General features: G+C 32.8%; 4 protein-coding genes and 1 non-coding gene across 5 annotated transcripts; 3 read left to right on the top strand and 2 right to left on the bottom strand.

The window, feature by feature from the left end:
- Positions 1–2,116: 2,116 nt before the first annotated feature.
- Positions 2,117–3,239, top strand: RO3G_11772 (uncharacterized protein; the record flags this gene model as incomplete). Its single annotated transcript, XM_067666356.1, has 3 exons — positions 2,117–2,521; positions 2,587–2,820; positions 2,913–3,239. 3 exons carry the CDS (start codon positions 2,117–2,119, stop codon positions 3,237–3,239), a joined length of 966 nt encoding a protein of 321 aa, XP_067522457.1.
- A 351-nt stretch (positions 3,240–3,590) lies between these two features.
- Positions 3,591–6,558, bottom strand: RO3G_11771 (uncharacterized protein; the record flags this gene model as incomplete). The annotated part of the gene is made up of 3 exons (XM_067666355.1): positions 3,591–6,148; positions 6,210–6,380; positions 6,432–6,558. 3 exons carry the CDS (start codon positions 6,556–6,558, stop codon positions 3,591–3,593), a joined length of 2,856 nt encoding a protein of 951 aa, XP_067522456.1.
- Positions 6,559–8,709: 2,151 nt separating this feature from the next.
- Positions 8,710–8,783, top strand: RO3G_19140. Its single transcript has one exon. It is a non-coding gene; the product is annotated as a tRNA-Val (tRNA).
- Positions 8,784–10,786: 2,003 nt separating this feature from the next.
- On the top strand, positions 10,787–11,227 carry RO3G_11770 (uncharacterized protein; the record flags this gene model as incomplete). The annotated part of the gene is made up of 1 exon (XM_067666354.1): positions 10,787–11,227. One exon carries the CDS (start codon positions 10,787–10,789, stop codon positions 11,225–11,227), a length of 441 nt encoding a protein of 146 aa, XP_067522455.1.
- A 1,143-nt stretch (positions 11,228–12,370) lies between these two features.
- Positions 12,371–12,481, bottom strand: RO3G_11769 (uncharacterized protein; the record flags this gene model as incomplete). The annotated part of the gene is made up of 1 exon (XM_067666353.1): positions 12,371–12,481. One exon carries the CDS (start codon positions 12,479–12,481, stop codon positions 12,371–12,373), a length of 111 nt encoding a protein of 36 aa, XP_067522454.1.
- Positions 12,482–12,635: the final 154 nt, after the last annotated feature.

Genomic DNA, 12,635 nt, shown 5'->3' with positions numbered 1-12,635 from the left:
CTGAAAGGTTATTTTTGGTAAAGAAAGTTGCCATTGCTCACATCTCTAATGGCTAATGGCTAATGGCAAATTACACCCATGTGCAAACATAAAGTAAGTAATGAACTAGTATAAGCTTAAAAAACATATATTCTTTTATATTATTTGTCATAAAAAATAATAAAGCAATCTATTTACTTGATAAACAAAAGTGTTTTGTATGTATTTGTTAATTATAACTGCCTTGTAACAAAATGTTAGCAGAGCTTCTTTATTTTTTATTCTTTTAGAATATACACGTATTCTTTTTTTATAATGTAATAGCATTTGCATTTCTATAAAGTGTATTTGTTGTTAGATTATTGTTTTCATTTGAACAATGAACTTTTTATAGCTATACTCTTTTTTTTTTTTACTTAATCTATTTTTTTTTACTTAGTCCTTTTTTTTTTCAAACACGACTATTTTGTTACTTTCTGTTACACATTTCTAATGACCTAAGCTAAAAACCACAGACTGCCTTCCTAATATGTATTCTTCTGAACAAAATAATCGCAAAATGCTTTTGATTTCCGCATTTTGCCCTCAAAAATAAAAAAAAGAAGACATCGGTCTTTGAACAATAGAGAGGAACAGGATTTACAAAAAAAGATCATCTGTAAAAAAAAAGACACTTTTTTAAAACATGAATAACTTTATGAATACTTACCCTACAAAAACAATAAAAATATTGTTCAATTCTTTATTTTTTTTCGCATCTAAATCTTTTTTCAAATTTCAAAAAGGTGCAATACAGCAAGATATAATGGTATCTCATAAAAAAACTATAAAATCTACGGATCTATAATTGTTAGGTCTGTTAAAATTCTACGTCAAAGTCCCCACATTATTTGCAGTGTTCACACTGCACATAATTGCTATATATAGAACAATATATTTGACAGAATATAATCAGATATTTCGAGTTTACGTCAATATATTTACAAATTTCATAAAATATATACTTCGTGTATTTTGCTCCAAATGTTAAGATATGTATGTGGAATACCGTGTTACTTTTGGTGACGCGCCGCTTCATTGTTCTTTCTACGATGATACACAAACATAACACCTTTCTATTGGACCTTACATGCTTGCGTTTTTCTTTGATACTACTCCTTTATTGGTTTATTGCCTTTAGTAATACTTCCTTATACGTCTATTTCTCTTGAATATTACTTCTTTACGGGCTTATTGCCTTTTCGCAATACTTTCTTATTGGCTTATTATGATTATATATAACTCTGGATGGTTTATATTAGGAAATAAAATAGGCTTAAAATACGGTATTATTGGTTAAAAATTTAGTTTTATTCGTTTATTTTGGGGCTTTATCGTCATATTGATTATATATTATTGGTTCATTTGTTTATTAAAAATGATACAAAAAGGCGGGAAAAGGAACAAGGGATCGATGGGAATAATGAAACAACACCTTTAAACGGTAGATACCAAAATTTTTTTTTTCAAAATTGCACTTACCTAGACCTCAGAAGCAGCAAACAATACAATATAGCAGACAAAACAGGCAAAACAAACAAATGCAATGAAGCAGAGTCAAAGAGATCAGAAGCAAAAGAAAGATGAAGGCAGTAGACTAGGCAGTAGGAAAGTAGAATTGAAACTGAATAAAATAAAAGATTAATTACAGTGAAACATGATGTACCCGACTTTCTTACCTTAAACCTCTTTAAAAACTAGAAGCCGATATCAAGGAGTTCAAACAGCTTCAGAATCAAGCTTAGAAAACTAAATTTGAATGTTAATAAAGACAATGAAAATTTAGAAACTTACGTACTACATAAACAGATACAGAAAGGACCCAAGAACTTATAATAGCCATAAGTATATCTATGAATTTTTAATAAAGTACATTAGAAAAAAAAAATTTTTTTTAAAAAAAAGAACAACTTACCTGGGATAACAAATCAAAAAAAAGAAAGAAAGAAAAGAAAAGATTGATCTGAGACATCAATCCTTTTATAGATTTTTTGATTTGTATAGAACTGAGTTTACAATTGAACGCAATAGTATTTAAGGTGTGTTCAACTGCAACGTTAAGTTTCTTTACTTTTTCTTCAAAGTACCTTATAACATTATGTCTGACCGTATTATCGAATTCAACCCTGCTCCTGTCAATGCTCGTGGCTCTAACTCTGCTGGGCAGCCAATTGCTCTTCCTTCCCGTGCTGTTGTTCCTGAGTTTGTGTCAAGTGATGGTACTCTTGATAGCTTTGCCTATCCTAGACCTGGTTACCCCCCTATGACCAATGTCCAGAAGCGAATGCGTGAAGCTGAAGATGTTGGACGTGATGAAGCTTCTCTTTCCTTCTCCATTTATCTGGATATGAGAAAGGAAATTGACACTTTGAAGGAGATGTTAAGAAAAGAGCAGGAAGAAAAGCGTGCCTTGCAAGTGGCATTTGCCAAGGTCAAAGAAGCCTACAGCGAGCTTGAACAAGAATCCAGCAAAAGTGCAAAACCAATTGCAACAGCGATTAAGGTAAGGTTATTAATAATTTAAGTTTAAACAAGTGTAATAATTACTTTTTTTTTCTTTAATTTTAGGATGCTGTGAGGAATCATTACAATGATTTACCTCCGTCATCTAAGTACGATCTCAGCAAGCCTCTAAAGTCTGTTGAGAATCAAAAAGTACTTAAGCTGTTGCAAGAGTATGTCAATAGCCATTATGCGTACAAGCATACCAATGGCCGCGATTTGCGGAAATACCTTGAAAGGCAGTATTATACCAAGAAAGCTGGTATGGCTGGAGAGGAGGTTGGTGTTGTCGACGAGTTCGTAAAGAAAAGAAAGGCTGCTAAAACGACTCGAAAAAACAACGTAAGGACAATAAAGGCTATTGCTATTTTATAATTGATTTTTTTTTTTAGAAAATCAAAACACGGAAAGCAATGTATGAGCAGCACAAGGATCAAGGCGTTTACAACAACTATCCGAACTGCGAGTACTTGCTTCAACAGCAGTACATGTCTGAAGAAGAAGACATGTATAATAGCGATACAATGGATAAGGTAGAGGAAGTTCTTCTGGAGCAAAATCCAGATAGAACAACTCCTTTTACCGAAAAGGAACGCATGTCTGTCTTGTGTACAAAAACCATTGATTATTTTGAAGTTCGTGTACCAAAGTACAGATCACCAGCAGTAAGTTTAATTAATATCTTTTTAAGCGCAATCAGCTCATTATCCAATATTTAGTGCACTGAATTCTTCAAGCTGTTGGATGATCAGATAGCAAGTGACAGGGCCAAGAGACAAAGGACTGGAACCAGCAACATTCAGTCTCTTCCTCGCATTCGAAGGGAATGTTCGCTGCCTGTTCCTGACTTCGTCAGAAAAGAAAATATAACTGAAGAGAGTATCGCTTGGGCTTTTGATTCTGAAATGCAGTTGGATGAAGACGACTTCCAGTTTTAAAAAAATTATAAAATGAACAAAAAAAAATAAAAAGAAATGCGGTGTTTGGATTTTTTAAATTTTAATTTTTTTTTTTTACTTTTACTTTTTTTATTTTACTTTATTTTTTTATTTTTTTATTTTTTTTACTTTTTACAAACCAATGGTTTTTCTTGGGAGAGGTAAAAAGACAACATGATTATCAGGATAACCTTGCTTCATAGCAACACAAGTAAAGATACGCGATACTGGAAGAATACAGTCTGAATCAGCTGGTCGAAAAGAGTTGTGGTAGTACGCGGCACCAAGACATTCAAATCCTCGAAAAGGATGAAGAGGAGCGTTATACCAACGTACAAAAGCAAAGAGGTGTTCATCAAAAGCATTTGGGGCAAAGACCCGACCATTTGGAATTATAGTTTTCTTCATTTGAAGCTGATGGCTAAAATAATACTGAACTTCACCAATTCGCATCTCAGCCTCTTTTCCAGGAATAGTAGGATTACAAGCGACTTCAATATAGCAACCACGAGTAGTACGCGATGCTTTTGATCGATACGTTTGCCCAAGAATTTCGATTTCAGCGAAAGCAGAAATATCGGGAAGTACCATTGTAGACAAGTCATCGTGGTCTTCTGGAATAAGCGCACTTGCGAATGTTCGATCAGTATATACAAGTCTGTAAAAGGCAAGAAGGTAACCATAATGGGCTTGAGTCAATCTATTAACACTAACTTTGTGTCTAGCAGAAGCTTGTGTATCAGGAGGTAGAATTTCAGCACCAGTGAAGGTATCATTCAAACGTAGAGGAGCACTGACAAATAAGCTGAAATCAAAGCTGGTTGAAACAGATGAAGCAACAAGGGAATCAGAAGGTGTTGGTGACAAATAGACAAAGGAAGACATCATCACTGGATTCTGTTTAATTCCTTGTGGTAAGTTACGGATGTAGTCACCATAGTGTACAACAGAAAGGAACTTCTTCATGTATGTAACTTCGAATGCTGTTTTGTAGTTTACCGTCATCTTCTTAATGTCACCATTAAGTCTTTCAAAGCCATACAACCAAAATGCATAGATTGGACCAAAGTCTTGAATGGAGTCCTTCAAATGTAGATGAAGATGCATATTTGGAGTAACCATTTCTGGACCATACAATTCAGCAACACCAAGGACAAACTCATAGAATAGCTTGTGGGCTATCATGGCTTCATTCTGGGTAATGCATGGACGACATACGATATGACAGGCCTGTACAAACTTTGCCCAGTTTTCTTTATGACGGACTGGAAGACGAGACTTGAGCAAAAGAGGAGAAAGAGCAAGACACCAGGTTCTCCATTCATCAGCCTTTAAGTCAGAGAAATCGCTGGCAATTTTCTGATTGATTGGCGTGTATTGTGCTGGCAATATAATATCATTTGCTTCTTTTTGCATTTCTTTCAAGTCAGCATCAGTCAGGTATAATTCATGGGTAAGGTCACAAATAGTTGTACGCCATATTTTAACCATTTTCTTTGCTGTTCCAAGGAAAAGACCATGCATAGGATCAATGGCAGTACAACGAACAAGATCAAGATATTCCAAATCATGTAAGGCAGAGAACCGAGTACCAAACTTCTGTTCCAAGTCGGCTCTTTTTCTCTTGGTGGTTGCTTCTTTCCAATTTTTTGCATGATAACGGTTTTCAATATTGGTACGAAGTGACCAAGCATCAATATCTTCAAGACCAAAAGAAAAATCACGTTGAAGATGAGTATTATAACGAGCAGGAAATGCTGTTGAGCACTTGTTACAAGGTACAGTGGCATTGAATGAAGTAAACCCACTAACCTTTCGGCTAGCAGGAATATCGCAAGCAATCAAGAACAGAGCAGCACGAACTGGGACAGGCACGTTAGGAGATTCAGCCGTACAGGTAAAGAAGTCATCGTAGTAAAGTTCCTTCAGATCATTTACCAAAACTTGTAAATAGTTGTTGATTTGTGTGTCCTTGGGTTCTTTGGGACCAGGAATAACACAAACCAAGATGATATTTTCTTTTTTATATCGGATGGATCTTGGAAGATTATTTATCGTCAAGTAGACAGCACCAACAGAATACACGGTTCTTTTTGAAGATTGAAACCAATCGACATTCAAAGTGAATAGGAGAGATCTAGCTTGACTGGTAAATACATTACCATCTCTATCTTTGAATTCATTCCAAAGTTGACCATCATAGATATCATACATGGTGTTGTTATGACGAGTACGATAGCGCCATGCTTCTATTGCTGATTCAAAGCCTGGTCGAGAGAACATCACAGTCAAGGCATACTTGATGGAATTGAATGCAGAGACCTTGTTGGCGTACATTTTGCTTGCACCAATCGTAGCAGGCTTGAAGAGTGGGGCATTACATGTGATGCGAAATTCAGAAAAGGTGCACTTCGAATCACAGTGTACTTCTTCAGGCTGGTACAGGGTATGGCATTCAGGACAGACAACAAGGCGAAACATACCTTTGTAGGTATAGTCAATTCCAACAGCATTTCGAAGAGTGTCCAACTTGGTAGGGAAGATTGGTTCATAATGTAAGAGGACAACAAGATCATTAGCAAATTTCATAACTATTTCCGCAGCATATTCAGAAATGAAAAACAGCTGGAAATACGTCAAGAAAATTGCTATGAAAGCAACAACATCACTTTGGAATCCTTCAAGTTTAACTAAACGTTTGACAAAGTAAGTATTTTATATTTTATTAAAACAATTCTAGAAGGTTTTTACCTTTGGGCACATTGAATTCGACAGCATCCATACAACTAGAGGCATCATCTTCATCATTTTCAATGACTTGCCAATTAGAAAAGTCTTCATCACCATTATTCTCAGAATCATTTTCACTTGATGGAATCACTTCATTATTGGTGTTAACTTCTGGAATTATTTCTGATTCACCTGTTTATATGATGCGTTAGCAAAAAAACTATCTTAATGTAAGTAACAAACCTTTAACAGCTTCTTTCTTTCTATGGCGAGCAAGAGTCCATTGCGTAACAAATTGGTACTTGCCTGCTTCTCCTCCAGAGCATTGGGCGCAGTAACAATGGAATTTGTATGGGCTTGAAGAATACATTATAAATACAATAAAGAACTTGCGTTACTAATTATATACTGTTTGATTTACAACAACAATTGATGTTATTTATACTTTTTGAATATGTAAATTTTTACCGCTATTTCTATTCATCGGTTAAAATAATGATACAAAGAGAATGGGAAGATTCAGGAAAGATAATGGATAAATATGACATGTTGTCTTCTTGACGAATCAATCAATGATGATGTGAGTTGTTTATTGATTTAACAATATTTATCAAATAGGATTACATTGATGTACCGTTCTTAAAAACAGGTCCCGATGTGATTCTTAAAATACCGATATGAACAACAGATCAAAGGTAATTATTGCAGAAGTCTCATATTTATTTATAGAGATATGGTTTTACTGTAAATCAATGATATTAAATTTATTCATGAGTACTTATTTTTTTGTATGAATACAATAACAGTTTTTATGCATTGATATGTCGCTTTATGAACTCCTTATATGCAACTCCAAAATCAAAGAATAAGAATCTTTAACAAATTTCAATTGATGTTGCTATATTACGACATCATACAATTGCGACTAAATAATAATACATTTTTCATCGAGTAAAATCAATTCAACTTTTCTGTTAAAAGATTTGAATTTTTTCCCGTCATATTCAGTACTATATTGATTGGCTTACTTAACTGCACTCCTTTCCAAAAAAAAAAAAAAAAAAAAAAAAAAAAAAAAAAAAAGAAGAAGAAAAAGAAAAAGAAAAAGAAAAAGAAAAAAGACAAAGTGATGATATTCTTAAAGTTGGGACAAAAAGCACATAAATTAGCATAGATACATTGAATAAGAAATTGAAATTAGCAAACAAAGGTAAATGAATTAACACATTTCTAATTGACATCTCAGTTAGATTTTTTTTTCTTGGTTGAAAAAAAACATTTCCAATTTCAGTGCAATTTCTAAAACCGCTTTCTAAAACCCAAAGTAAATCTTTGTATACTCTATGAATAAAACAAGGATCCTGTATGTAGGCTTTGTTCAACTTAAGGCAATTTGTAAAAGTAGGTATTCGTTTGAAATGTCATTTTTAACATTCTTTTTTTTTAACATGCAAGTAATTCCAACATTGCTTTTTTTCACATGCAAGTAATTCCGACATTGCAATTCTCTAATTTCAACATTACTTTTTTTTTTTTTTTTTCTAAATCTCTTAAGATGCACTATTTTATTTCTTTAACAATAGCTCTTTTTTATAGTCTCTGCTATAAGGAATCTCAAAACATGTAAATTCGTTTGATGTTAATAATTATTGTTTCTTTTTGCAGTTAAAAATAAAAATGACTACCAAACCCATTCCTCCTTATTTTCTGCTTAGCTTTAGTCGTTTAAACATTGCCTTATCATCTGTGGTAGAAGCTATTTTCCTTGTGGTCAAAAAAAGGAAAATTGTATTTCTTTTTTTTTTCTTTTTTCCTTGTTCATTTTTATTTTATCTCTTATTTAACATTTGCATTTATTACTTCCTATGATATATTCTGTTGTTCCAATTGTAATCAATTAATTTTACTCTTCGTTGGATAAAATCATTGAGCCTATGTTCCCTTTCGCAACTTAAGAAATGTTGTTCTTTATCTTTTCAGTGTAAACAAACAATTTTTTTTATCTTTTTTTTTGGGTACATAAACTAAGCATACTTTTCTTTTTTCTTTTTTTGCAGTATAGCAAATTCAGTATGCTTGATAAGAGAACGTCGCAACTCAAATAGTTATATGTCCGAGCTTACAATCCAATAGATATACTTTATTGGCCTTTGTTGAAATTAAAAAATCATACACTGGTTTTGAAAATTTTTCATTTTCCCAATTTAAAAGTTGCCATGGATTCATGTAGTACAAAAGAGACAAAAAAATTTTTACAAGAAATACAATTTCATTTTATTCAGTATGCAGAGTGTAAACATATATATATCTTTACAGATATAGTATATACTTTTTTCTAGCTTTTTTTTGGTACAAAAATTACATCTCTATTCTGAAAATTCAATTTCGTATTATTTTACACGATGTTTCACTGTTAAAATACCCGATGTATAATAATTTAGAATATAGGGTTTGGGTGCAGTGCTCCGAACCGAGTTGAATTTATTAACCAGACTTACCAGTCATCTATCAAAAGCAAAGTGGTTTCTTGGTGTAGTTGGTTATCACGCCTGTCTAACACACAGGCGGTCGCCAGTTCGAGTCTGGCAGAAATCAATTTTTTTTTCTCATCCGCATTGTAGCGAAGAACCTTGCAATTTTGTTGTAACACGCAAGAACAAAACGGCGGAATTTAAATCGTTGCAGTTTATAACGAACGCCTTACAGTTTGCAACGACCACCTTACACTATACAGCAACCGCCTCTTATGTTATAACAACCACCCAAAATACCAAAAACAGAACAAAAGCATAAAATCCAAAAACATATAAATAACTCCAAATAATAATCACAAAAATACGGGACTTCTTATTAACTTCTTACTTACTTCACTTCTTATTTTACTTTTTCTTTTTATCAAATAAATATTCTTTTAAAGAGGCAAATTATCTCTTATTTTATTTAACATCAAGAACAAGAAGTCCCTTGAAGCTATCATACTTCATTGTAAAACCCCCTTTTATTTATCTTTTTTTTTTTATTTTACCTTTATCAAAACAGTCTGATCTACTTTATAAGATCTGGTGGTCACTATAACAAGCGAATCAAGCCAAATCTGACTCATATAAAAGCAACTCTTATATCAATTACACCCAAATCTGTTTATTTAAACCTTAACTCAACACTCCCAAACAGAGAAACTACTATAAACCAAATCATTACAACAGCATATAATCAGAAAAACCAAAAACATATAAATAACTTCAATATTTCTTATACTTTTTACTTACTTTTGTTCTTACTTACTTTTGTTTCTACATAACCTTGTTTCTACTTACTTCATATTACTTTTTGATTATTTCAAATAAATATCATTCAAAGTAAATTTCTTTTATTTTTCTTTTATTTTACTTAGCATCAAGAACAAGAAGTCCCTTGAAGCATATACACTTCATTGTAATCCCTATTATATTATCTTTTTATTTTACTTTACTCAAAACAGTTTGATCTACTTAACAAGATCTGGCGGTCACTTATTACAAGCGAACTTATATTCAATTTATTACTCTTTTTGGAATCAAAACCTTTGATCTTATATCAAGACTTATTCAGTACAAACCTATTTATACTACAAAAACCTTACACAATCCAATCATCACAATAGTAATGTGACGCAGTTGGTGTAACTTTTGCTGAAGAAAGAACTCAGTCCTAGGAGGGACTCAGTCGAAGGAAGGACCTCAGTCCCTAAAGATAAACAAAAAAAAAATAATAATCATATAAATATCCCCTCTTATAATTATACTGTGACAAAGAAGTCAAAAAATGAAAAAAGTCAAAAAGAAAAAAAAAAATTAACAATATAAATATCCCAACTATTTAGATGAAGAAAAAGGACAGGACAGTTCTACTCACATTTTATTTTATATATTTTATTCAATAAACAGGCAACCTTCTCATAAAAAGTTCCTGATCCCTTTATTTTTTTTTATCTTTACCTTTATTTGATCTTAATTAAAAGATCTGGTGGTCACTACAGTACCTTACTTTAAAAATTTCAAGAAAAACTTCTCTAAAACACTCAAACTAAACCAACCATACTACAAAATAACAATACTGAACTTCACTTTTAAAAATATCTTTTATTCAAATAAACATCGAGTTCCTCTTTATCAAAACTCTTTATTTTTATTTTATAACTCAAGCAAGTCAAGTCCTTTGAAGTCAAATTATCTTCATCGTATCACTTTTATATTCTCTTATCAAGAAAACTCTTTATTACTTTTTACTGTTTGATCTACAATACAAGATCTGGTGGTCACTTACTACAAGCAAACCAAATTTATTCATTTAAACACAAATCTTTGATCTCAAATTCTTTTACACTCTAAAGAAAAGTCAAATTTACTTCTAAACTCTTAAGGCCATTACAACAAAAACGTTAAAGTTACATTTGGTGGTCACTACGAGGGAACAAATCAACAAATCAACAAATCACAAACATTATTAACAAACACTCGGAAAAATCTATCAAATTAAAACAAATCGTCAAGAAAACTATCAAAACTCTACTTCAAGAAATACAAAACATACCAAAAACAAATATATCAAATTTCAAAATGGCCTCATATCCTACAGGACAAATCGCGTTGGCAAATGCTAACAACCAAACTTTTTCTCAAGGTTTTCGCCCAAGGTTAATTGAATTTTATGGCTATGAAGGAGAAGACTTTCGCCATTTTCAAGAAATACTTGATTCTTACCTTGCAATCACTAATACTCTCAGTGATGATAGAAAACTTATCGTGCTCAAATCCCAACTACGACGCGCTGCTAAAATTTACTTTGAAAAAGAAATACTCAAGAGAATTCCTAATGTCACATATGACAAAGCCATTGAATTGCTCAAGCAACACTACATCACACCTGAACTAATTCAAAGTTATGAATTAGAATTTAACGAAATGTTCCAAGGTGAACAAGAACATCCTCAAATACTTTTGGCAAGACTACGAGAAGCAGTTGAGAGAAACATTTTGTTCTTAATGTTATTATTATGAACTTATTCTGATATTTATCATTTATGTTTTTTATATTTATGTATTATACATTATATACGTTTATTATAAATATATATTAAAATTGTATATGCTTTATTTACAATGTTTTATATTTACGCAATTATAAAATTATCTAAATTACGATTAGTCTATATTGTATAGAATGCATATTTATATCAGCATGCTTATATTTTTATAAATTTTTTATATATTAATACATTTAAAGAAAAAAATCATACATATATATCTAAAAATGTTTCTCACTGGTAGTAGTTGGCACTTAAATTCCGACGGCACATGCGACCAGTTTTGACGGCGTTTGTAAGTAACATAATATAGCCACGAAAATGTGGCTTAATTTTAATTTTTTTATGTTTTTTTCTTCTCTTTCTTCTTTCATCGTAATATTATTTACATGTAAGTGTTTTTTTGTTAAATTGCAGCACGCCATTAAGTCATTATACCATTGCAGATCCGATATGCTTGCAATTTCAAATGACAAAGTAAACAGCATCTACTCATTGCTGAGATCCAAGAAGTCAAACAGCAAAGTAGCGAAACAAGCTGGTGTTAGTCGTACCACTGTTCAGAAGTACCGCTCATCTCTTAAGATGAGTAGAAATGTTGATGAAGCTGGTCGGCCATCTCTAATTAGTCAACGCATGGTGAACTACATCCGGAGATTAGTCACCTTAGGAAGAAAAAATAATGCTGTAGAAATCCAAAAAGCTCTAAAAGAAGAATTTGGGATATCTTTAAGTGATAGTACAGTACGCCGCGTTCTTAAAAAAGCTGGCTTTATAGCGTTTGTCAAGCCTCAAAAACCTTTGCTACGCAGCCAAAACATCATGAAACGTCTTCAATGGGCCAAATCGCACCAACATTGGTCTGTAGATAACTGGAAACGTGTCATATTCTCAGATGAGACTAAAGTAAATCGTTTTGCATCCGACAGAAAGGCTTATGCATGGAAACTACCCCATGAGGAATTGAACTCGCGACATGTACAGAAAACCGTCAAGCATGGAGGCGGCAATATCATGGTCTGGAGCTGCATTACATGGGAAGGTATTGGATGGATAGTTGATGTTGATCATCGTATCAGTAGTGAAGGCTATCTTGAGGTCTTAAAAGATGATTTACTCAAGACAATGAGAAGCTATGGCTTGGATCCTTCCAAAATGGTGTTTCAGCAGGACAATTATCCGAAGCATACATCGAAGGTAGTGAAAGAATGGATTGACCAGCAGCCATTTGAAGCATTGGAATGGCCTCCTCAATCACCAGACCTAAATCCCATAGAGCATATGTGGGCTCATTTAAAGAGAGAGCTATTTCATAGCTATGAGGCACCACCAAGTAGTATGCATGAGCTATGGGAGTGTATAGGCCAGACCTGGTATGCCAT

Source organism: Rhizopus delemar, genomic scaffold, assembly GCF_000149305.1.
Source record: "Rhizopus delemar RA 99-880 supercont3.9 genomic scaffold, whole genome shotgun sequence".
Lineage (NCBI taxonomy): Eukaryota > Fungi > Mucoromycota > Mucoromycetes > Mucorales > Rhizopodaceae > Rhizopus > Rhizopus delemar.
This window is presented reverse-complemented; position numbering and strand designations above follow the sequence as displayed.